Source organism: Hypanus sabinus, chromosome 16 (genome assembly GCF_030144855.1).
Source record: "Hypanus sabinus isolate sHypSab1 chromosome 16, sHypSab1.hap1, whole genome shotgun sequence".
Lineage (NCBI taxonomy): Eukaryota > Metazoa > Chordata > Chondrichthyes > Myliobatiformes > Dasyatidae > Hypanus > Hypanus sabinus.
The window spans coordinates 22671367-22699011 of NC_082721.1; the positions used below are offsets into that span (position 1 = coordinate 22671367).

The 27645-nt window shown below is 38.3% G+C and overlaps 1 protein-coding gene across 1 annotated transcript in view; it reads right to left on the reverse strand.

The window, feature by feature from the left end:
• Nucleotides 1-916: 916 nt before the first annotated feature.
• LOC132405794 (zinc finger protein 367-like) overlaps nt 917-27645 on the reverse strand; it is a 28637-nt gene continuing 1908 nt past the window's right edge. Inside the window, exons 2-5 of the mRNA XM_059990794.1 lie at nt 26445-26595; nt 9805-9924; nt 7935-8076; nt 917-4380 (exon numbers count right to left, since the gene is read on the reverse strand). Of these exons, the coding sequence (XP_059846777.1) occupies nt 4164-4380; nt 7935-8076; nt 9805-9924; nt 26445-26595 (630 nt within the window). The 3' untranslated portion in view covers nt 917-4163. The remainder of the gene's footprint in view (nt 4381-7934; nt 8077-9804; nt 9925-26444; nt 26596-27645) is intronic.

Consider the following 27645-nt stretch of genomic DNA (forward strand, 5'->3'; position numbering starts at 1 on the left):
ACACCGGCATGTGGCGTGAAATTTGTTACATTAGCAGCAGCAGTTCAATGCAATACATAATCTAGCAGAGAAAATAATAATTCCTTCATTACTGCATTCTATTTGTGGGGCAGGAGAATAATGAATTTTGGATACTGCGAGATTTGTTAACAATGGGAAGCCTGGTTTTCCAATGCAGGCACATTCCAAACTCAAAATGGAAAATGCCAGATATACTCGAGATGGTAGACAACATTGAAGAACAGGGAAAGTTCAGACTGATAATCTTACTTGAGGAAGACAACTTGCATTAAGAAAGTTGTAATCATAGGTGGATCCAAAACATAAAAATGGAATTTCTGTTGGAATCCACATGAAGGAAACTTAGTTACTGTATGAAGGACTTTAGTGAGGCTACACCTAGAGTTCTATTGTCTTATTTCAGGAAAAGGTATACTAGCTTTGATGGAAACACAGACAGGTTAATTAGGTCAAATCCAAGCATGAAAGGATTATCGTATGAGGGGATATTAAGCAGGCTGGCTCTTTTCTCTCAGGGTTTGGAAGAGGTGGTTATCCTACGCAAGACTATGCGGAAGCTTTAAAGGTAAATACCATAAGTGTGATTGAGTGAGGGAAGATTGAAACTAAGGCGCCTAGCCTCGGGATAAGAACAAGACAAGGAATTTTAGTGGAGGCAGATCCCATTGTGATATTCAAGGGGAGATGGGTAAGTACAGGAAAGGAAGGATTCTCCAGGACTACTGGGAGTGAATCAGCTATGCAAGCCTGTTCCAGTCTTGAAGGGCCAAATGATCTCTTGCCATGCTGTAGCCTTTCTGTGATCCTACAAGGTGAACGCTGCTGGAAGAGCCTGTACTGAAAACCCGGATCCCTGAAAAGGAGGTAAAAAACAAGCCAGGTTTCTTAAACTAAAGAGATATTTTATTAAATTTCTTTCACCATTTATTAAATAGTTTATATACAGTGCAATCAAATTACGGTCATCTTCGCAGAATCACTTTAACAAACTAATTACACATTCACAGAAGCCAAGCCCCAAACTCTTGTGTTTTGGTCACCCCAGCCCACATCTCTGTAGTACATAAAGGAATGAGTTAGATCCAGGACATTAATGCTTTGGAAGCTTCTCCCAATTACGGTCAGCCCTGCTCACCCTAAATGTTTTAATCCACAACCTGGTGCAGTAAAATCTGTCCAAGAGTTAAACCCTTTGATTTTCAAATTGTCATGGAACTGGAGGTTCTTTAAACCCTACATATTTTAAAGAGCTTAATTTCAGAAGATCATTATGTGGATCAGTCTTCCCCTTCCTGAATATTTATGTACAGTTTAAAGGGATTCAGGATAAATTTAATCTTTCTCCTAATTTATAAAACAACCTTTCTCAAAAACAAAGTTTTGTACACAAAACCCTGAATTGCCAGACCTGCAGCCTTCAGTCACACTGAACTACTGCGCTGGCCTCTTCCTCCCCATGGAACACAAGGACTTAAATCTTGGTTCCACTCCGTTTCAACGACTGGAGAAGGAACTCGCTCCTTGGATACCTTTTTAACATGTACCACTCAGCAAAACAAAATAATGTAGCGGTAGAGTGCACTTAAAAAGTTGCAACGACCACCAGTTTGTTTTCTACTCTCCTCACAGGACCCTATTCAGTACCTTTCACCCCACCTTGCACAGACAGCAGTGGTTTTACCCTGTAGTGCAAAAGTTGGAACTTAAAAATTTTGCTGCTGTTCCAATAAGTGTGATTTTCTGTGCAAATCACAAACAAAAGCTTGGATGCAATTACTATTAAATTGTGAATAAACCCACTACTCTTCCTGGGTTTGTCACTCATTCATCAGGATGTACTAGCTTAATTTCTCATTTTAAAAAGTGCTATTTTTGCTGTTCTAAAAATTAAAAAAAAACATAGGTCTCACCATAATTGTGAACAAATCTGCACGGGTATGACCTGCAAAGCTCAAAACCTGTTTTAATTCTACAGAACGTTCCCTTGTCCTCATCTTTATTACTCCATGGCTTCTACCCTTCTCACCTGCTCTCTCCCATTTTACATTTCAGATCCAAACTGCATTCTCCCTTCTCCTCCTGTTTCCTCCTCTACTACTCGTTTTTCTTGCCTCACTTGCCCTCAGCCCCCCGCCTATCAACCTCTGCTCTCACCCACTTGTAATAAGCTCTTGTCCTTCAGAGTCCTTCCTGTGTGTCAGATTATCACTTGCAAAAGTACTTCATTGGCTGCATTAGATATCACTGGAATGAAAATCTTCATCGACTCATCACTCCCCAATCCCTTGCACACTTTTTAATGTGCATTTAATCCCATCACTAAAACCTTACTAGTTTCTGTTCTAAGAAACAGAACTTCACTGTATTCTGTCAGAGAAATGTATGGATTAAGCAAATAATGTAGCAGAGACTATTTGAAGTGCTCGAGTCCTGGGGCATTTTGATGTGGCTTGTAACATTATTGGTCCACTACCCTTAATTCTATTCCCTCCTCCAGCATTTCCCCATTTTCTTGTTGCTACATTACCTACTCAGCTTGCCCTCAGCAAGGAGCACAAAAAAAATCATGCAAGCAATGTGCAACAAATTGTACCAGACTCCTCTAATGTTCTGTAATTTCAAACAGTTACAAAATCTGTCATTTTGCAACATCCCAGATCCCGGACACGTCCAAAACCCTCCCACCACCATAGTCTGAGAGGGTTGAGCTACCACGAAACCTTTGATCCACAACACAAGAGCACAAAGTCAAACATTATGGTTAAAACCTTGAACACATGAGCAAAGCGATAAAGGTGACAATTAGCTGAATGAAGAGCAAGAAAAGTTGTAATTAACAAGTGTAATGTGGAAAGGGGTTACGTGCTGCAGTTTCTGAGCACAGCAGATGGTGGCAGTATATCCTGACAGTTATTGTCTCTGTGGTCAGAACTACACAGAAGTGACAATGTTTAAATAGCTCCACCTCTGGCTCTGCCCAACTTTTTCCAACCCCTACATTAACTAGTTTCATTTAACCATTTTCTTGGAATTGGAGATCAGTGATTTAACCATTAACTTTCAATGGTTTGTTCTCTGACCTCATGCCAAAGATTGTGTGTTCAAGCAGCCCTCTGGCAAATAACCCAAGTTAACACTCCAGCACCCTGAATAATGTGCAGATATTGCAGACAAAATGTTGTTCTAAATCCAAGGCCAATATTAGCCTTATTCAAACATAATGTTTGAATATAATATGGCTGGACGTGGAAGAGTGAAATGTTTTTGCTACTAATACGAGTATAGATCAGCCACGATAATATTGAATGGTGGATACGCTTGAGTAGCCAAGTGACCATTTCCTGATCCCATTTTCACACGTATTTGTTCTTTTTGGAAAATGGAAAAGATCTGCCCCACTATTTTGAAAAAGATGCTCTGGCTAATATTCACCCCTCATATAAACAACAAAGATGGAATATCTGGCGATTATCTCCCTGCTACATTGAAATCCTCTCATCACTCTCAGTGACTGTCCATCTCAAAGAATTAATTTGATGCAAAATGCTTTGGGAGGCCCTGAAGACATGAAAGTGCTTTATAAGTGGAAGCTTCAGAGGAGAGATGAACAGATACCCTAGTAACTCAGCCAGAGATGGGCATGAGCTTCATAGTTTAAGGAATCAATGGGAGTAGTTGCAAAGAATTAATACTTATATATTATTAAATTTTCTATTTTAAAATTAAAATAGCAGTGGTGGCATTCAGAGTCAATGCAACCTTAATTAAGACTCAGTAAAGGATCAAAAAAGTGGGATCTGTTAAAGTCCTCATTTTTGTCACAAAAGATAACACAAAATTAACTAAAATGAGTTCAGGTCAAGGAAAAGCTACAGATTATAAGGGACTTGGTGATTCAGAATAATTATGGGACTGATCCACTGGGAAAACAACATCAAACAGTGTGCAAAGTTCCGTGCTGGTTTCCCTATAGACTCCTACCCCTATAGATTCTCAGGCAAAGTGGGGTAGAAGAGGCAGAAGAATGGCCAGGAGGGATAGTGGGAATGAGGTGGGCAAGAAAAGGATTGTGGTTCTGTTTGAGGAGCTGGGGAATTGCAAAGGGTGGACGAGCAAACACTAGGAGGGAGGGGTTACGTGACTCAGAGCGGCTGAGCCGAGCAGAGGCTTGCCAGTTGGATAAGTGCCAGGGCTCCGTGCCAGCGCTCCTTCTGCTCTTGCAATTGGTGGCCAGAATAGGGGGCCAACTCTTCCTCCTCCGGATGGCTGTACGTTGAGTTCTTCTGCTCCTGGTCAGATTTCTGGAAACCTGTCCCCTCCTTCATAGGGGCCTGCCTCTGCTCCCGGCTCTGCCAGTACCTGAGAGAGTCACAAATTGAAGAAGGACGTCAAGCTGGGGCAAACAGTATTAAAGCAAGGAAGTTGGGCTGATCCTTTATTAAGCTGTGTTCACTTCTGTCACCTATAACCAGAAAGATTCAAAGGGGGTCCATAAAAGAATGTTTCCTGGGATGAAGGAGCACATTTACAAAGAAAAAATTGCATGTTGTAGAGCACCACAGCACAGAAAGAAGCCCTTCAGCCTATCCAATCCGTGCAGGCCCGACCTTCAGCCTATCCAATCCGTGCAGGCCCGACCTTCAGCCTATCCAATCCGTGGAGACCCGACCTTCAGCCTATCCAATCCATGGAGACCCGACCTTCAGCCTATCCAATCCGTGCAGGCCCGACCTTCAGCCTATCCAATCCATGCAGACCCGATCTTCACTCTAATCGAATTTATCTGCATCCAGATCACATCCCTACAAATTCTTCCCATCCAAGTACCTATCCAAATTTCTTGTAAATGCTACAATTGAACCCACATCTACTAATTCCTCTGGAAGCTCATTACACACTTGCGCCACCCTTGGATTCCCCTTAAATATTTGACCTTTCACCCTAAACCTAATCTTGATCCAGTCTCACCTCACCCAAGTGCACACGCATTCACACTATATCCCTCGTAATTTACTATACCGCTATGAAAACTCCTCTTATTCTCCTACACTACTATAAAGTCCAGTCAGTCCTAACCTACTCAACTTTTCCCTATAACTCAGATCCTCAAGTCCCAGCAACATCCTTGTAAATTTTGTCTGCACTCTTTCAAGCTTATTGGCATCTTTCATATAGGTAGGTGACCAGAATTGCACACAATACTATAAATTTAGCCTGACCAACGTCTTCCACAACAACAACATAACATCCTTAACTCAACATCTAGATTTATGAAGGCCAGAGTACTAAAAGCAAGCAAGCAAGTTTATTTGTTTAGCACTTTTCAAACACAAGGCAGTTCAAAGTGCTTTACATAGAACACGAAATAAAAATCAACTATCAAATTTCAGAAAGTATATAAGAGAGAATAAAATCACAAGAGTAGATATGATAAATGTAAGTTACAGTGCAGGAGATTCTAATTAAAAGCTAGAGCAAAATGAAAAGTTTTAAGCCTTAATTTAAAAGGACTTAAAGCTGGGGCAGACTTCAGGTGCTCTGGACTGCTATTCCAGATACATGGAGCATAGTAGCTAAAAGCTGCTTCACCATGTTTAGTTTTGACCCTGGGGACAGTAAGCAGACCCACCCCAGATGACCTGAGAGCTCGGGAAGGTTCGTAATGCAGCAAGAGATCAGAGATACATTTTGGCCCTAGACCATTCAGTAGTAATGTTTTAAAGTCAACCCTCTGATGGACAGGAAGCCAGTGTAGCAATCTGAGAACTGGAGTGACGTATTCTATTTTCTTGGTCTCGGGACTCTAGCAGCAGAGTTCGGAATGAACTGTAGCTATCTGAGGGATTTTTCTTTTTACGGGGACTTGTGAAAATGCTATTACAGTAGTCAAGCTTACTAAAATAAATGCATGGACGAGTTTTTCTAGATTTTGCCGAGACAGAAGCACTTTAACTCTCACTATATTTGTAAGATGGTAGTAGGCTGACTTTGTAATTGTCGCAACTTAAGTCTGAATCCATCACCACACCAATGTTTCTGGCTTGGTTTGTGGTCTAGAATGACAGGGATTCTAAGTGAGCACTGACTTCTAATTGTTCATCTTTCACATCAAAAACAATTATTTCAGTTTTCCCTTTGTCTAACTGGAGGAAATTTTGGCTCATCCAATCAGTGATTTCAATACAGTTTTCAAAGGCTCTCTTCACTATATCTTCCTGTGATTCCACTTTCAAGGAATTATGCATCTGCAGATGTGGAGACTGCCTTAAAGAGATGAAGGGAGACTTGGTAAAAGTAAATACAATAACGAGGAGTCTGGGCAGAGGAGATGGTGGTGGGGGTGGCTGGGGAGGGAATGCTGCTTCCAATGGTACAGGGTTCAAGGACAGATATAAAATAAACATGGAACAGAATTAAGAGTGGCAAGAGGGAAAACGAATTTTAAGCAGTGTTATATGAGACCATGAAATACACGACCTGCAGATGCAGTGGAAGCAGAGTTTATTGTGGTCTTCGAGAGTGAAGTAGATAAAAGTTATGCTGGATAAAAATTTGCTGAACTGCATAGAAGGGGCCAAGCATGGGGTGGTAAAATCACTGACACTTAAACCAGCACTTGATTGGATAAATCCCCATGGAATTCACTCCATTCTGGTTGGGAGAGGCATGGAAGTGGTATTTAAATGATAACCCATGAGGTATTAATAGAGAACTGGCAATTATGTGATGGGTCAAAAGGGTTTCCTCTGTATTGGAAACATTCTACAAAGCTAAGTCTGACAGCACTTGTTTTTCAACTGGAAAAGCCCCATCACTCCTGGACTTCACACTGCTCCCCACTGACTCGGCCCTATTCCAGCGGGTTGTATTTCCGCTACAGCTGAAGTCACATAACAACTTTAACAAGGAAAATCACCCAAAAATGTATGGACAAATGCAAAAGGCTTGACCAAAAGGCTGGACTTTAAGGAATCCTATAAAAAGACCACAAGACACAGGGCCATTCGGCCCGTGAGTTTGCTCCCCCATTTCATTGTGACTAATTTATTATCCCTCTCAACCCCATTCCCCTGCATTCTCCCCCATAACCTTTGACACCCACACAAATCAAGGATCTATCAACCTCAACTTTAAATATACCCAATAACTGGGCCTCCAAAAAGGAGGGAAGCGGGTAAAGGAATGGATGATAAACTGTTCCCCTGAGAACATGAACTCACTCCAAGAGGGCTATATAGAGGAATGTAAAATCAACTTTTCTGGGTGGGGGGGCGGGGGTGAAATGGTTATGCATATTACACACATGTGCTCGTCTTTAATGTGATTACTGTTGGGGAGTGGATTGTGTCCCTGCACACACAATACTCCCATGTGTTGTGATCAGGAGTTGAGGAAGCAACATTAAGATATTTAAGGAGAAAAACACAGAAAGCAGAAAGGATTAGACGTTTCTACCAATGGAGATCGAAATAGTAGGGAGAAACAAGCACAGGCACAGCAAGAACCAGATGGGCTGAATGGCCTATTTCTGCACTGTAGACTTTGTTCAGAGCTGAGGAACTGAGGTTTAACCATCACTTCATTTATGTGACTTCCCTTCTCTTCACCATGGACTTCACTCTGCTCCTCTGGTTGCATGATGTGTTGGTGGTACTTCAATAATCACCCACTAAGGATTCCATATCCAGTCACTATCAGGCGCATTTGGTTGGAAGACCGATTATCACCAACCCTTCCATCACCCTGAGGCTCACCAACTTTCACAAGCAGAAGGGGGATCACTGTGGTGAACTTCAGGGGTGGTGGTGGAATGGAAGCAACTAGCACGAGCAGGCACCAAGGTTCTGAGTGGGCTCCCTTACACCTTGATACCTGTATGATGCGAGGTTTGGATCAGGCACTTAATCCTTTACCTTGCAAGCCACGCTGCCACTGCCTTGTCCTCTTCGCTAGCCGTGACACGGTCCTGGTCTGATGCACCCTCCTGCCGCCTCAGCCTGGCATACGGATGCTTGGCACAGTGCCGATTGGCATGGGCGAACTTTGTGGCACAGCCTGGCAACATTAGAAGGAAAAGTTTCAATATTATTTTAATTAGAATAAATAAATTATAAATGACATACTTGGATCTGAATGAATTAAAGTACTTTTTTTTAAATTTAGACATATGGCCAATTAACCTGCCGGTACATCTTTGGGCTGTGGGAGGAAACCAGAGAATCTGGAGAAAATCATGCATTCTGAGGCAAGAACGTACAGAGAGTCCTTACAGACCCTGGGACTAAACTTTGAACTCTGACACCCCTAGCTGTAATAGCGTCAACACTAACGGCTATGCTGCCATGGCACCCACCATAACACTATAAAAAAACCCCATCGGGTTCACTAACATCTGTCATTTCTTCCCGCCATTACGGACATTTACACTACACGCTGCATCCGCAAAGCAAACAGCATTATGAAGGACCCCACGCACCCCTCATATAATCCCTTCTCCCTCCTGTCGTCTGGGAAAAGGCACCGAAGCATTCGGGTCCTCAAGACCAGACTATGCAACAGTTTCTTCCCCCAAGCTATCAAACTCCTCAATACCGGGAGCCTGAACTGACACCTTACTACCCTATTGTCTTGTTTATTATTTATTGTAATGCCTGCACTGTTTTGTGCACTTTATGCAGTCCTGGGTAGGTCTGTAGTCTAGTGGGTTTTTTTCTGTGTTGTCTTTTACGTAGTTCAGTCTAGTTTTTGTACTGTCATGTAACACCATGGTCCTGAAAAATGTTGTCTCATTTTTACTGTGTACTGTACCAGCAGTTATGGTCAATGACAATAAAAAGTGACTTGACTTGAGAAGGAAATCTGTCATCCATACCCTTCTGACTATACGTGACTCCAGATCTACCTTTTATAGCTCCTCTGTTAGGATGGACAATAAACGAAAGCACTGCCAGTGGCATCCACATCCCGTGTGTATTAAGCTCAACAGTTACAGAGGCCACCCTGATCAACAGCAATACACATACAGGGTATTACACAAACCCAAAACAGATGGAGCTTTTTCTTCTCTCCCTATCACAGACAACAGAAGAAAGTACAACAATGGAGCATCCCAAGCACCATATTTGCATCCATGGATAAGTGGATATTTTAAGGATGTATTAACATAGGTGAGCAAAAGCTTTGTGGGTACAATGGATGAGCAGGCGTGAATCGGCTATGGTTGGGGACTGGGTTTCTGGATATCTGCATGCTGCAGAGGGTTAGAGAAAGGAGCGATGAGATTGTGGATGAATTTTAGATACCGATACAAGAATAGGGCAGAACGCTCCTGGAGAATGCACTGGCTATTCGATCACATAAGGTGGTCCTTCTCTCACGCCTCCACTCTCAGTGGTTCCCATCAAATCCCATAGAGTTCACAAATCCAGCAACTGTGAAGGGTAAGCACTTAGCTAAAATATTTCAGATTAATAGTCTTTTAGATCTTACGTGAATGGAGGGACGTTCGATTAATACAGGAGGTTGTTGCGTAAATGATAGAGAGACGAACATCCTGCTTCCATTTCTTATAACAAGCTGACGTCCATTTAATCCGAAAGCCTGTCTTCAACGGTTATCATGATCAGGGAGGGAAATGAAGCCAAGGCCAAGGTCAGATCGATATGATCTAACTGAATGGTGGAGCAGTCCTGAGACTCCACGATCTACCCCCTGCACCTAACTGTAGGGTTGCCAATGTAATCCATGTCCACCCCACCAGTCCTCGGCCTCTCACGCACTCACCTGGCTCGGAACAGATGAAGGGCTTCTCACCGGTGTGTAGGCGCTGGTGGGTCTTGAGCTGCCCGCTCTGCACGAACGCTTTCCCACAGCTGGGGTAGTCACAAACGTACGGACGCTCACCTAATGCCACACAGAAAGGTAGGGGAAAGAATGCCAAGGTAAAGTTACACAATTTAAAAAGAAATCACTTCAGCACATGATACGGACATCACAAACATCAAAAATGCTAAACATATTATAGCTACCACATAGTCATGGAGAACTATTACGTCGACTCAGGCCTAGGGGGCCGGCGTCAGGCATACATGGAGAACTACTGCACAGAAACGGGCCCTTCAGCCCATCTGATCCATGCCAAACTACCCTTCTGCCGAGTCTTCTAGGCCCCCATCTGGATCATAGCCTTCCATACCCGACCCATCCATGTTTCTACGAAAGGTTGCAATTGAATCTGCATCGTCCATTTCTGCTGGCAGTCCGTTCCACTCTCACACACACCACCCTCTGACTGAAGAAGTTTCCTGTCAGGTTTCTGTTATACATTTCACCTTTCACTCTTAACCTATTACCTTATACCTAGTCTCACCCAACCTCACAAAGTACACTGCAGATGCTGTGGTCACATCAACACATACAAACAAGCTGGATGAACTCAGCAGGTTGGGCAGCTTCCGTCAAAATGAGCAGTTGTTATAGGGCCCCTGCCCCCTCCTTCATCAGTCCTGACGAAGGGTCTCGGCCCGAAACGTTGACTGCTCCTTTCGACGGATGCTGCCCAACCTGCTGAGTTCATTCAGCTTGTTTGTACTCAGTGGAAAACACCTGCCTGTATTAATCATACCCCTCCTGATGGATAACATTTTCAGGGCAACAAGAGATCAGTTAAAGGGGTTTTGAAAACACTCCACAATTCTGCTTGAGAAATGGAAAGTAAGAAAATACTCAAATTGAAAGCAACTTGCTTTTATTAATTCCTTCCTGGGATGAGGGATATAGTGCCCATTCTTAGTGGCATTTGAGATGACGGTGAAAAGTGCTTTCTTGATCTGTGGCAGTTGTGAAAAACTGGAGGGTAATCAACCTATCAATTTTTGTGCTCAAATGCTGAAAGATTTATTCCCTGATATATTACTGGAACTACCAAAATTTGAGCGCGTTCACCGAGTTACACCGCCTAATTGGGATCCTGCCAAACCTCGATCTATTATCATTCGCTTTTATGACTATCAGATTAAAGAACAGATCCTTCGTGAATCAAGGAAGAAGCGCATATTACAATTTCGTGATCAACAGTTTTGGATTGTTCAAGATTATCCACTGGAAGTTTTAAGAGCTAGACAGGCTTTTAAAGAGTTCATGTCTGATCTTTTTAAGCTTGGCTGTCGCCTTTCTCTCAGAGATCCCTGTAAACTCAAGGTTACTACTTCTGATAATAAGGTTTCTTGGTTTACAAAGCCTGAAGAAGCTAACAAATTTTTACATAGTCTCCATGCTTAAGTTCAACCTTGAGTTGCTTTATGATAAATGTTTTATTTTCAGGTGTTCAATCAAGTAATTGGCGCTTTGTTGATAACAAGGTTTCTTTGTTTTACGAAGTTTTAATCATTTGTTTGATTAAGTAACTGGCGCCTTGTTATCTTTCAAACTATGCAAAATATGCAGGCAGACTGCATCCATTTTCTCTTTTGTTGTTTTCCGCCTTTATATGGGTCCTCTGATGTTACTTTCTCATAGCTCTTTTTAAACAAAACATTATATTCTCTCATTGTTATTTTTCTTTTTACCTTCTTTTTAGTAATTTGACTGAAAGTAATCATGTAGGGTATACATGTAGTAATTACTGAGGAATGAAACTATAGGGTGTTTTGTTTTACTTTAAATTCATTCAGATTTTTCTTATCTTTTGATTATTTATACACTTTTTGGTCTTTTACTGTTTTTCCAATAGTATACAATATTCTATTGCTGGTTTTTGGTTTTTTCATTATTTTCCATTTTGTCATTTTGTTTTTTTTTCTCCCTTGAATGCCTTAAATTAGTCATGTAGGCAGTTATCTAAACTGCTTCCCTTTCTAATTTCTTTGCACCCGTAAGTATATGTTGTTTTTACTTATTGATTTTCCTTATTTGTCTTTCCTTTTTACCGAGATTAATACATATTTTCCCATGGTTTTTTCTTGTAAATAGCGAACTTGTTTACTTTGATATTTTGTTTTGTATATATTTACAATCGTTTATTCAGCTCAGCTATACATATATATTTTTTGGAGCCACCGGAGTTTTGGGCTGGGAACATTAGAATTAGTCTTCAGCCTCCCTTGGGTGATTTCTCTCTGGGGGGGAGGGGGGAAAATGGGTTCTTCCAGAAAGCTGATTGGAGGTTTTTACTGTTTTATTTATTTGCTATCTACATGTCTGTGATTACCTTTTATACATTACTAAAGGATACTTGGATTCTTTTATTAATATACTCAGTTTTAATGTGAAAGGTCTAAATAACCCTGTTAAACTTAATAAAATTTTCTCTTATATCCGGAAACTTAAAACTCGTATAATCATTCTCCAAGAAACCTATATTCGTAAAGATGATATTTCATGCTTTTTCAAAGGATGTAAGGGTATACATTTTCACTCACCCTCTCAATCTAGATCGAGAGGCGTCTCTATCCTGTTTGATCAGAATGTATCCTTTATTCAACATAATGTAATTTCTGATACAAATGGGCACTTTGTTATTGTTTCGGGTAGTCTGGGAATAAACTAATCGTATTTGCGAATGTATACGTTCCAACTACAGATGACTCCTTGTTCTTTGAACGTCTTTTCTCTTTTCTGCCTGATTTGAATCGGTATTCCTTAGTGATGGGTGGAGATTTTAATTTTTGGCTTGACCCTATATTAGAGTGCTCTTCAAGTAAAACCCCTGTCACTAATAAATCAGTCCTACTTTTTAAATCTTTTCTATTTCAATGTGGTATTCTCGACGTGTGCCGTTTTTACACCCCGAGAAAAGGAATATTCATATTTCTCTCAGGTTCATCATATGTACTCTCGGATTGATTATTTTTTATAGATAGAAACTTGCTTCCACTGGTACGATCTGGTGATTATAAGGAGATTGCTTTGTCTGATCATGCACCTGTGCTTCTGGCTTTAAGACAACCTGTTTACTCTGTCCCAAATAGAAGTTGGCGTTTTAACCTATCATTGTTATCCGATAAAAATTTTCTAAAGTTTTTGGAAAACCATAATACCTTTTTTTTTAAAAGAAAATTTTAAAGGAGATACTGCTGGTACTATAGTCTGGGATACTTTTAAAGCATATTGATGTACCATCAATAACTCTCTGAGACGTGAGGTGAGGTATCGGCTTTTATTGACTGGAAGAAAGAACAAGCAGTAGTTGACCATCATACTACATCCTGGAGACTGAGGGCCGGGCTCAGGCCTCTATCGCCTTTATACCGGGGTCTGTGGGAGGAGCCACATGAGCAGTCAGCAGGGGGCATGTCCAGACAGGTATATGTAGTTCACCACACATATATTCATGGAGAAATTATCTCTTACTCTACCTATATAAAGAAAAAAAGCTGATAAACAAAAGGTCTGACCTAGCAGCGATATTAAAAGATCTTGATCGAAAGTATGCCCTATCTCCAGATCCAACTATATATAATAAGCATATTGAAATCCAATCCAAGTATAATCTTCTGCTGACTTACCCAATTGAACAACAGCTGTTGAGAGATAAAACTCAATTTTACATTCACAGGGATAGAACAGGTAGTTTATTAGCCAATCGCTTAAAATCTTATACAGTTAATCAAATCACAGAAATTTTTAAAGATAATGGTACTAAGCTTTCCGACCATTCTGGAATTAACAACGTATTTAAAGACTTTTACCTTAAGTTGTATCAGTCTGACTCTTCTTTAGATGATACCTATATGAATGCTTTTTTCAGTAATATCAACATTCCTACATTGTCTGCTGATAGCCTAACACAGTTAGATTAGCCTATTTCCAATGAAGAAGTGGCTGAGGTAGGAGACATGTAAATACGTGCTTTACATTCTGGTAAGACCCAGGAACTGATGGCCTTCCTGGGGAGTTTTATAAAACTTTCACTATGTTACTTACACCTTATTTATCCTCTGTTTTATCAGAGTCCTTTAAGTCAGGTAAACTCCCTCAATCTTTTTATGAAGCTTTTATTTCTCTTATTCTTAAAAAAATAAAAATCCAGCTGAATGTTCTTCATACAGACTGATCTCTTTATTAAATGTTGATGCAAAAATCTTATCCAAAATCTTTTTCTTTTTCAATCTTTTTATTGAATTTCATATAAAAAAACATATCATAATATTGAATAGGTTATGAGTACATTAGACTTAAAGTTGAATTAGTAATAAAATAACAATATCTTATTAAAATATCAGAAAAAAAGAAAATAGTACATTAATCAATCTAACCTATTTTGATTATACATGAAAAAGAATAAGAGTAATCATAAAAAGAAGAAAAAAAATTTAAAAAAAATACAAGAAAAAAGAATATATATTGAAAAAAAAATTAAACCTAAACTAAACTAACATGGGCAATAATAACAGTTTATATGTATATGATAGTGTGAAAAACTCCGGAACTCCATACCAGAACAAGAATAAAAAGAGAAAAGGTCTGGAAGAGACCAAATTAATTCATATGAAAATGTCGAATGAACGGTCCCCAAGTTTCTTCAAATTTAATTGATGAGTCAAAAATAGTGCTTCTAATTTTTTCTAAGCTCAAATAAGAAATAGTTTGAGAGAACCACTGAAATGTGGTAGGAGGATTTACTTCTTTCCAATTTTGTAATATAGACCTTCTGGCCATTAATGTTACAAAGGCGATCATTCGTCTAATTGAAGGGGAAAACCGGTTATCATCCTCATTTGGTATACCAAAAATTGCAGTAATAAAATGAGGTTGTAAATCAATATTCCAAATTGAGGAAATAATAGCAAATATGTCCTTCCAATAGTCATGTAAAGTGGGACATGACCAAAACATGTGGGTCAATGAGGCCACATCTAAATGACATCTGTCACATTGAGGGTTAATATGAGAATAGAATCGAGCAAGTTTATCTTTAGACATATGGGCTCTATGTACAACCTTAAATTGTATTAAAGCATGTTTAGCACATATAGAAGAAGAATTAACCATTTGTAGAATTTTTTCCTATTTTTCTGTTGATATATTATATTGAAGTTCTTTTTCCCATTCTTGTTTAATTCTACCTGATATTTCTGGTTGTATCTTCATAATCATATTATAAATAAGAGCCACTAATCCCTTCTGACAAGGATTCAAGGTAAAAGCCATATCTGAAAAATCTATCAAAGTTGAATTGGGGAAGGATGGTAGAACTTTATGTAAAAAATTTCTGATTTGTAAGTATCTAAAAAAATTAGATTTAGGTAACTTAAATTTGTTGGAAAGTTGGTCAAAAGACATCAAACTACCTTCAAAAAAAAGATCTCGAAAACATATTATACCTTTCCTTTTCCATATGCTAAAAGCTTGATCTGTCAAAGGAGGTTTAAAAAAAAAAGTTAAGTAAGATAGGGCTATCTAGAACAAAGTTTTTCAGAGTAAAAAACTTATGAAATTGAAACCAAATTCGTAATGAGTGTTTGACAATAGGGTTGGATAACTGTTTATTGAGTTTAACTAAATCAGTAGGAAGAGAAGAACCAAGAACAGAGAATAGAGAATATCCTTGTGCATCATTGCATTCTAAATTTACCCACTGTGGGCACAATGGTGAATCCAAATCTGATTTCCAATATATTAGGTTACGAATATTATTCGCCCAATAGTAAAATCTAAAGTTAGGTAAAGCTAAACCACCATCTTTTTTAGATTTTTGTAACTGCCTTTTACTTAACTTGGGGTTTTTATTTTGCCACACAAATGAGGAAATTTTTGAATCAATGTTATCAAAAAAAGATTTAGGAATAAAAATTGGTAAGGCTTGAAATAAATGTAAAAATTTTGGTAAAATCATAATTTTAATAGCATTAATCTGGCCAACTAATGATAAGGATAAAGGAGACCATCTTGTAGTAAGTTGTTGAATCTGATGAAGCATAGGTAAAAAATTCAATCTGAATAAATCTTTATATTTCTTGGTAATTTTTATACCTAAATAAATAAAGTTATCAGTAACAACTTTAAATGGTATCCTGTCATTCAATAAAGTTTGCGCATTTAAAGGGAATAATTCACTCTTATCCAAGTTTAGTTTATAACCAGAAAAACTACCAAATTGAACCAACAAGGATAAAATAGCGGGAATAGATCTGTCAGGATCAGAAATATATAACAACAAGTCATCAGCATAAAGTGATAACTTGTATAACTTCTCATTACGGGTAATACCAAAAATATTAGGGGATTCACGAATAGCAATGGCTAAAGGTTCTAATGCTATATTAAATAATAAAGGACTTAAGGGACAACCTTGTCTCGTACCATGAGATAATTGAAAAAAAGGGGATCTGTAATTATTTGTAAGAACAGAGGCAACAGGTTTATAATATATTAATTTAATCCATGATATAAAATTAGGACTAAAATTAAAATTTCTCAGGGCATTAAATAAGTATGTCCATTCAACTCTATCAAAAGCTTTTTCAGCATCTAATGAAATAACACATTCTGAGGTTGTGGGTGAAGAAGTGTTAATTATATTAATCAATTTTCTAACATTAAAAAAGGAATACCGGTTCCTAATAAAACCAGTTTGGTCTTCTGAAATAATTTGTGATAGTAACTTTTCTAATCTAATAGCTAAAATTTTTGTAAGAATCTTAGAGTCTACATTTAATAGCGATATAGGGCGATAAGATGCACATAGAGTAGGATCCTTATCTTTTTTAAGAATTAGAGAGATAGTAGCTTCATAAAAAGACTGGGGTAGTCTCTTCTTAATAAATGGATCATTAAAGATTTCACATAACCAAGGGGAAAGCAAAGAAGAAAAAGTTTTTAAAAATTCTATAATATATAACCATCAGGACCAGGAGCTTTCCCTGAATTCATTGATGAGACAGCCTCACCTATTTCGGCCATAGAAATAGGAGCATCGAACAAGCTCCGATCTTCATCTGTCAGTTTGGGAATATTCAAATTGTTAAAAAAATTATCCATCATGGATAGATCGCCATCAAATTCTGATTGATATAAAGATTTATAAAAATCTTGGAAAGTATTATTAATTTCTTTATGATCAGTAGTCAGATTACAGTCTTGTTTACAAATTTTAATAATTTGTCGTTTAGTCGAAATAGCTTTTAATTGGTTAGCTACCAATTTACCAGTTCGATCACTATGAATATAAAATTGAGCTCTAGTCTTAATTAATTGATTCTCAATTGAAGAAGATAATAATAAACTATGTTCCATTTGAAGCTCAACTCTCTTCTTAAAGAGTTCTTTGGTAGGAGTCACGGAATAAATCTTATCAATTTCTTTAATTTTATCCACTAATAAAGCAATATCTAAATATCTTTGTTTTCTTTTACCGACGGAATATGAGATAATTTGTCCACGGATAAAAGCCTTAAAAGAGTCCCAAAGTATTCCTCTGTCAATCTCTTCGGTATAGTTTGTTGAAAAAAACAAGTCAATTTGCTGTTTAATGAAGGTGACAAATTCTGGATCTTGAAGCAAAGTAGCGTTAAGTCTCCAAGATCTAGTATTATTGGAAGAGTCCGAAATCTTGATAGATAATTTCAAAGGTGCATGATCCGAAATGGCAATAGAGTCATATTTACAATCAGTATCATCTGTTAATAAGTGATGATCAATAAGGAAATAATCAATTCTAGAATAACTGTGATAAACATGTGAAAAAAATGAAAATTCTTTATCTTTAGGGTTCAAAAACCGCCACATTTCAGTAATTCCCGAATCAACCGTAAAGGAATTAATAAGTAAGGCTGATCTATTCGGAAGAATTCGAATAGGTTTAGATCTATCCATCAAAGGATTCAGACAACAGTTGAAATCTCCACCCATTATCAGCATATATTCATTTAGATTAGGGAGGGAAGTAAATAAACGTTTAAAAAATTCAGGGCAGTCAAAGTTTGGAGCATAAATATTAACTAGAGCCACTTTTCGATTAAAAAGTGAGCCAGTTATCAACAAAAATCTGCCCTGTGGATCAGAAATAGTTTCATGATGTGTAAACAAAATTGAGGGGTCTATAAAAATAGACACACCCCTAATTTTGGCGGTGCAATTCGAGTGAAATTGTTGACCCTTCCAGAACCTAAAAAAGTGTTGATTATCCTCCCTCCTAATATGGGTCTCCTGAACAAAAATAATATTAGCATTTAGTCTATGGAATACTTTAAATATTTTTTTACGTTTAATCGGATGATTTAAACCATTAGTATTCCAAGAGATAAAATTAATAGACTTATCCATCATGCCAATATTAATTGTATATATTATAAAAGGTTAAAAAATACATAACCCATAATTCAGGAAGAAGGAAAAATGATTCAGGAGCAACTGGAGAACATGACACTTCAACAATATTAATAATCTAAAGTTGGCCCATAAACTAAAAGCAAAAAAATAAAAAGCAAAAGCGTGAAAAAAGATCCCTACCCCCTCCCCCAACCCCATGAGAAAAAGCCAAGCGGCAGGCGCACAAACTAATACTAATATTACCCCCATTTCAAGATGGCAACTTCATGAAAAGAAAGAAAAAAGACTATATAACACCCAGATATAAATACAGGGTTGTAAAAAGAAAGAATATATCAATCAAAATGAAAAAAATAATATAATAAAGCAAAAGAACATTAGTAAAAAATGATAAACATTAAAGTTTAAAATAGTGTAATATGCCTTTAAAAAAAAGATTCCATATTCAGATACAAGAAAATGACGTTTCAAAAACAGAGACTTATGGGAAGAAGAAACGACATTTTGAAAAAACCATATTACAGAATATAAGTGTAAATTCACCAATTAAAAAAAGGTCATCAAAAAAGGATTCAATAATCACTACAATATATAGAAAAGATCCATTCCAAAAATCCAAAACATTCATCCCATTTTCAAGTACAAGCAAATAAATGCTTACGGAAAGCAAAGTCTTATGGGAAGAAGAAACGACATCTTAAAAAATAAATCATTATTACAGAGTATTAACAAGTATATCCAATTCAGAAGAAAAAAATTAAGAAAAAAAACATTATAGTAAAATTAGAAGAGCTTCTATAAACCTTGATAATAAAGAAAGACCAGGTCTACACACCAAAGTAAAAAGCTATACCGCAGCTTCATAAGTTAAAGCCCAAAACGAAATGGCATCTTCTCTCCAAAAATTCTTCAACATAACACATAGTTCAACTTGTACTAGAAGACCGATATTCTTCGACGAATTTCTTCGCTTCTTCCGGAGTGTTAAAGAAGCGCTGACTGTTGTCACTCAACGTAATCCTGAGATTCGCTGGGTATCTTAAAGCTTGTTTAAGTCCAATCGAATGAATCTCTGCCATCACCGGTTTAAAAGCGATTCTCGCCTTCATCACATCAAATGAATAATCTTCAACAATTCGAAAGTTGTTGTTTCTGTAAGAAATCATACCTTTCTGACGAGCTAATCGGATTAAAAGCTCTTTCTCCCGAAGATAATAGAGGCGAACAATCACAGCTCATGGCTTATCTCTCGAGATCGAAAATCTCGAAACTCTGTGGGCACAATCAATAGTAGGTTTAGCCCACAAAGCGTCCTCACCGAAAATTTCCCGCAATAAGTTAGAGAAATATTCAGTTAAGTCACCAGGCTCAACATTTTCGGGAAATCCGATAATTCGCAAGTTTTGTCTGCGAGATCGGTTTTCAAGATCGGTGATTTTAAACTTACTCTGCTCCACTATTTTAACGGTCGACCGTAACTTCTCCTCCAAAGTTTCAATAGTACGTATTTTTTCACAAATTAACTTGTCAAAAGCCGCAAACTTTTCTTCATGCCGTTCAATATCTGCTGCCTGCGATTGAAGCTTGGTATCAAACGATCTAACGACTTCTTCAAGCTCAGACATTTTCGCAGTAAGCTTATTTTCCAGACTTGCAAATTTAGTATCCAGTTTAGTATCCAGAAGACTGGAAATTGCCTCAAGAGATGGAGGGTCTTTAGACGATTTCTTAGATACAGACATTTTAAGTTTGAAAAGATTGAATCAAGTATTATTTTAAAAAAAGTAAATCGTGAGTATCAACCCATGTAATTAAGTACGAAAAGATTTGATTAAAGGGTGATTATAGTTTAAAAAATGAAGAGCGCCCGAAGGCAGAGGTCTACGTCGCCATCTTGAAACTCCGCCCCCTCCAAAATCTTAGCTCGAAGACTTGAAAATATTTTACCATCTATTATATCACATGACCAGACAGGATTTATTAAAAATCGTTACACACATTTTAATATATGCCGGATATTGAATGTGATATATTCACCATCCAAAAAAATTACAGTGTATATTATCCTTAGATGCAGAAAAAGCCTTCGATAGGATTGAGAGGAATTATCTTTTTAAGACCTTAGAAAAGTTTAATTTTGGACCTAATTTTATTCGTTGGGTTAAATTAATTTACTTGTCTCCTACCGCTCAGGTTATTACTAACTCCCAAATTTCTAAGCCCTTTAAATTACAGCGGGGAACTAGACAAGGTTGCCCTCTTAGTCCTTTACTTTTTTCTTTAGCTATAGAACCCTTAGTAAAAGCATTTCGAGAATCTAAGGACATTTCTGGTATACTAAGGGAAGGTATGACTCATAAAATTTCATTATACACTGATGATATTTTACTTTTTATCTCTAACACTGAAACTTCTTTACTTACGGTTCTTTCTTTAATTTCCCAGTTTAGTTCTTTTTCAGGATATAAACTGAATTTCCATAAAAGTGAGCTATTTTCTTTAAATGACCCAATGTCATCAAATGCCAAATTTCCGTTCCAAGTTGTTACAAGTCAAGGTGTAGGTGTAACAATATCTAGGAGTAACAATTACTAAAAACTTCAAGAATTTATTTAAAGAAAACTTAAACCCCTTATTGAATTATGTGAAAAAGACTCTTTCTAAATGGTCTCCTCTTTCTTTATCCCCAATTAGCTGAATTAATTCGATTAAAATGAAGATTCTCCCTAAATTTTTATATCTTTTTCAGGCCTTACCTATTTTTATTCCTAAGACCTACTTTGATTCTTTAGATTCAATTTTAACATCTTATATTTGGAATAATAAGGAAGCTCGTTTAAGTAAAGTTTACCTACAAAGGAATAAAGAGATGGGTGGATTAGCCCTACCCAATTTTAGGTTTTATTATTGGGCTGCCAATATAAGGAATATTACTTTCTGGTCTTATTATATTTATCATAAAGATTGCCCATCATGGGTCTCCTTAGAAGTTAATTCTGTAAAAAATTCCTCTATTGTCTCTCTTCTTGGATCATATTCTTCTTTTTCAGCAAATAAAATAACAGATAACATAATTGTTAAACAAACTTTAAGGATTTGGTCTCAATTTAGGAAATTTTTTGGTTTAACAAATGTTTCATTATCATCTCCCATTCTCCTTAATTATTTTTTTATCCCTTCCATGACTGACAAAGTCTTTAAGGATTGGGATAAACTAGGTATTAAGTGTTTTTGAGACCTGCTTATCTCAGGATCTCTTGCTTCATTTGACCAATTGTCAACTAAATTTGCACTCCCAAAAACACATTTTTACAGATACCTTCAAATTAGAGATTTCTTATGTTTCCAATTAACTTCTTTTCCTATAGGTCCTGATAAAAATTTACTGGACGATCTTTTAAATTTAAAACCTTTTGTTAATGGTTCTACTACTGGTATCTATAACTTGTTGATTGAATCTAGACAAGACTTTTTAGATAAAATAAAATAAGCTTGGGAGGATGACCTAAATTGGCAGATTTCTAATGATAGATGGAATAAAATTCTTAAACGGGTTAATAAATCATTTTTCTGTGCTCGTCATTCTCTTCTACAATTTAAAGTGGTTCATAGAGCTTACATTTCTAAGCAGAAGCTGTCCAGTTTTTATCCGAATGTTTCTCCACTTTGTAATAAATGCAACTCTGCTGATGCCTCTTTAATTCATATGTTTTGGTTTTGCCCTAAAATTGAAAAGTTTTGGCCGGAAGTATTCCATACCTTCTCACAACTTTTTAGGGTCCAATTTGACCCAAATCCCCTTACTGCCTTGTTTGGTATTATTGCAGATGAAGATATAACTTTAAATACTCCTAACCTACAGGTTTTAGTTTTTACCTCTCTTTTAGCAAGGAGAGCAATCTTGCTTAAATGGAAGTTTACCCCTTGTACACATCTTCAATGGCTACGTGATATTATGTCTTATTTAAATTTAGAAAAGATCCGCTGCTCAGACTTAAATTCGAAACAATCTTTTTATGATATCTGGGGGCCTTTCCTAAATTACTTTCCAATTTATAAAGTTTAACAGTGCACAGACTTTTATGTATATTTTTATCTTCTCTTCTTAAGCTAATATGTTTTCTTTTCTAGTTTATCCATTATCATCCATCAGCTTTTTTCTTTGGTAGTTGGTAGGGGGTTGACTTTTTTATATAAAAAATTTATTTTATGATGTATGACCTATCTTTAAATTTTTGATTACAGAGTGGTATACCTTTATGTGTTCTGCTATAACATTTTGATCAATTTTATCACAATATATGAATGTACACAAGTTATGTTGAGATGTATCTATGTGTTGCACTCTGTAAATCTTGTTTTTTTTCTTCTGAATAAAAATATTGTAAAAAGAAAAAGAAAATGGCAGTGGATCAAAAACTTAATCAAGGCCTCTGCTCTGTGCTTGAAAGGGCAGCAACGTGGACATGGGACAAAAGACATTGGAGTCCAGACATCCACTCCATGCTCGATAGGCCAGTAACGTGGACATGGGACGAAGGACATCCAGAGTCCAGACGTCTACTCCACGCTCGAAAGGTAATGTGGACATGGGACGAAGGACGTCCAAAATCCAGATGTCCACTCCACGCTCGAAAGGACATGAAGACAGAGGACATCTGTGGTTGTTGGCTGTCCCAGATCAGTACACGTTTGTGAGATCAGGAGGCACAAGTGCTGGTCAGTCAGCACACTCAGAGCTAGAGCCATGGGCTCCCACCCTCGGCTAGAAAAGGGGTTGATACCAAAAGTTGATTGGAAGTCCAGAAGTCATAGCCTGATGGCCAAAGCCTGGAGGATTGGAGGCCTGCACTGGAGTTGAAGGACTGTCCATGTGTAAGGGTGGAAGAGAGGAAGAGGGTCTGTTATGTTTGTTGCGTTCTGCCGAGCATTGTGGGCGTGCTATGTTGGCACCGGAACCACTTCTAGACTGCTCCCACCACATCCTTAGGTGCGATGGTGGTTAATGCAAACGACACATTTCGCTATATGTTTCAATCTACGTGATAAATAAATCTGAATCTGAATGTTAAGGAATGGGAGTTACAGTCAGGAAGAATCGGGTCTAGAGCAGAGTGAGGAACAAGGATGATGTCCTTCCCAAACGGCGGCACAATCAGGACTGGCCAGATTGGCTCCCGCTCCATTGTAAGTTCCTTGATTCTACTCTCAAGATCTGGAAATATAGATACAAGGCCAACAACAGCCAGCTGAAGTCAGGAGGTTATTCATTTATTTATAATTTATCTAAAGGAACTGCACCTCCCTTGGATCTCAGCTCCTGTGTTCAATTTCTGGTCTGAACACAGGTGCAGTTCTGATCAGAAGTGATTGTCCGGAACCTACTAGATCCCAGAACACAGTAAGTCATGGTATCCAGTTAAAGGTGGGCAAGGAGACCTGGTAGCAAGGTCAAGTGTAAATCTCCATCCCTTTAAAACATAAAACTGTTGGTTTCATCAACCATATTAAAGGGACCATGAATACTGACCCCTCACTCCCTCATATGGAGCAATTGTCCTTCAGCTCCTTACCCACAACACCAGGCAGAAGCAGTGAAAATCAATCTTCATTTCATTCGTACCCAAGAAGCTTGGACAAAAACAGAAACCTCAAAAGCAAATCAGGATTACATACTTATGAGAAGGTTGCTGCACAACCAGAAGGAATGGATTTAAATTTTAGCTCTGCTGTTCCAAAATCAGCAAAGCCAATTCCTAGTTAAATCTGTTAACTGCAGAGCTCAGGCTAAGGTGGGCATGATTTGCTTATTTGGCAAATTCCTACATTTATCCATTAGTTGGATTTTAACTTAGTTTTCAGTTCCAGCATTTTTTGAGAAGGTGGCAACCACAATGGTGTGCCTGGAGTCCATAAAATATAGGAGCAGAATTAGGCCATTCAGCCCATCGATTCTGCTCCACCATTCCATCATTGCTGATTTATTATCCACCTCATACACTTACTAATTAAGAATCTATCTACAATACTGGGCAAGGACAGCAAATTTCCTTCCAAAATGCACATCACTGACCTAGAATGCCTTTTACCAAAATCCAGTATTGTGCTTACTGTTACTAGATTTTAAAATACTGGTTTATTTAATTAATATCCACTTCTGCTAAGGTGAAACTTTAAACTCCTGTCTAGATCAACAGCCTGAATTTCTGGCTGCTGGCCCAGCAACTTACTTGTTATTGATAAGAAGGTTCTGGAAATCGGAAGTGAAACACCTGTCATTCTATGGAGACAGAAATTGATTCCTCTTCAGATCAGTAACTTCCCAACTGACCTGAAATATTAACTTTGCTTCTCTACTGCAGAAGTTGTCTGGCTCACCGAGAAGTTCCAGCCTGATTTTGTTTGCTTTCAAATTAGGAGGAATGGGGTCTTGAGGAAGTAGCCAGAGAGAGAGAGCCTAAAGTTCAAGATTTGGGCACCACAGTAGCCCAAGGGAGGTTTCAGTGTTGAGTAATAACCAAATTTTAAAGCCTGCAGATGATACAAAAGCTAACCTCAAAAAGTAATTAACAGCCTGGTTTAGGAAATATTGGCTACGCTGGCATTGGTTCCTTCAGAACAAAGGCTAAAACTTAATCAAGTTAAAGTTGCTAAACAGCATGAACGGAATGGGACCTGATGAGCAATTTGTATCTACGGTGTATAAACTAATGAGTGGTCTAGACAATGGTGAGTAGAAAGGATGGGTCAATAACGAGGGAAATTAGATTTACCATGTGTGGGGAAAAGGATTAGATGGCAAGTGAGAAAAATACATTTCACTGAGGGTGGTGATGAGCTGGAAGCCACTTTTGGGAGTGGTAGTGGAGGCAGGAACCTTTATCATATTTAACCCTCAAGTCCAATGATAAGCAACTGAAGTACTATAACCTACAGGTGGTGGTACAGGAGCTGAAATGTGGGAGTAGGCCAGATATCTCCCTCCTTTTAGCATGAACATACCGTAATGAAATTCACTGGAAAGGTCAGTGCTTCTAATTCATAGGGAACAATCTGATACAATTTTAATTACAGTCAGCCCTCCTTATCCACAGGGATTGGTTCCGGGACCCCTCGCAGATACCAAAATTCGTGGATGCTCAAGTCCCTAATTCAACCTATCTTAATTCAGTGGACCTTAGGACCCAGCGGAACCCCAGACCTTATTTAACCTGTCTCAGTGCGGTGGACATTAGGACCCGGTAGCAGAACTCTGAATCCGCAGTGTTTCTGTTCATAAAAATAATCACAATCACGATTGAAAATAAAGTAGAAATAATAAAGCGATCAGAAAGAGGTGAAACGTCATCGGTCATTGGAAAAGTGTTAGGCTACGTTGGTCAACAATCGGAACAATTTTAAAGGATAAAGTGAGAAAGGCTCTGCCCCAATGAAAGCTACAATTATTACTAAGCAACGCAGTGGTTTAATTATTGTGTTTTGGGTTTTTGATCCTCCACATCAACCCGGCACGGTGGAGAGTTCTTAGGGAGTGGTCTGACACTGGACTGAACTTCCGTTCCTGAGCCCAGCGCTGAAACATACGTTCTTAAGTGTTTTATATGCATAGAAAGGTAAAATATATACTAAGACGAACATTTGACTAACTGACGCTAAATAATACCGGATGTAGCTGTTCCGACTTACTTAGTAAGAGAACTTCCAATTTATTTCGATCCCAATCCACAATAACCCACGCACATCCTCCCGAATACTTTAAATCATCTCCAGATTACTTATAATACGTAACACAATGTAAATGCTATGTAAAATAGTTGGTACACTGCATTGTTTAGGGAATAATGACAAGAAAAAAAGTCTGTACATGCTCAAATAACAAGCACTGGAAGAGCACTTCCGGGTTTTCACGATTCGTGGTTGGTTGAATTCGCGCATGCGGAATCCGCGGATGAGGAGGGCCGACTGTACATTGCCAAGACTTTTCAGATCACAAAAAGAAGGCAAGATCAAAATCGAAAGAGATCCATCACTCGGGCCTTGCAATGGAAGCTGAGAAGATGGCAATGTTTTGGGGTAACTGCAGGCACTATAGACATTTTAAAAGTTTGTTAAAAGGGAGCAATCAGTTGTCTGTGCTCTCCTCTCTTGCTTACCGGTGTGTGTCCTTTTGTGAGCTTGTAGTGATTTTTCCCGTGGGAAAACCCGGTTGCAGACGTGACAGCGGATCCGGCTGGTGGACAAATTGCCTTCGGTGATCAAATCGCGGACAATCTCTGCTCTTGGACGGCCACGTCGCATGCCATCCTGAAACACACAAGCCGAGGGCATCAGCAGTGAAATCCTGACATTGCCAGGTTGAAAACCTCCCTGAATAAACTGAGGATAATCACACTAACCTCTATTTATGCAGAAACTTTACTGCCCCAAAGTAATACTCAAGAGCATCACAAAACAAGAAATCAACACAGACAGGTGTTTAAAGAAAATGAGCAAAAGAGGACAGAGTACAGGAGGCAGAGGGAATTGGGAAACTCTGACAGTTGAAGGCAAAGCCACTAATTCTGGAGTCTGGGATGACTGCAAAGAGCATGGATATCTCGGGAAGCTGAAAAGCTTAGAGAAAGTTACAGACATACAGAGAGGCAAGGCTGTGGAAAAACACAGAATCAAGGAGAATTTAATTTTTTTGAATATTGCAGTGATAGGTGAACAGCACTTACCTTGAATTGGAACAGACACACCAGAATGACACACTGAAGGAACTCAGCAGAAAGGAATAAATGGTCAACATAATGGGCCAAGACCCTTCATCCCTGAGTGACAGGTCTCAACCTGAAACACTGGCTGTTTATCCCCCTCCACAGATGCTGACTGACCTGCCGAGTTCCTCCAGCATTTTGTATGTGTCACTCGGGATTTCCAGCGTGCACAGAATCTTTTGAGCTTAAAAGATGCAGAACATTGGGTAACAAGTGTGTAGATGTCAGGAAGACTGACCAGGAAAGCAGGAGCTGGCAAAAGGCACAGGTGGTCCAGAGCTTAATTCAAGGGCAACACATTCTGTAGGTTGTAAATAGTCCAGGTCAGTTTCAAACAATTTCCTGGTTATCAATATCCAGGGAACAAAATTATTTGTTGCTAAGTTCTCAGACACTAGCTTTCGACTTCCCCCGTATTTAGTTGGAGGATATTTCTGCTGACCCATGCTAAATGTTTGTAAATCTTTGAAGCAAATTGGAGATATGAAAGAGGCAAAAGAGATAATGTACTAGGTGAATAGGATTGCATATTCCAATGGGCTTGAACACCACTGAACCAAGAAGGTTGAATTAAAAAAAAAGATGCAAATTGCCC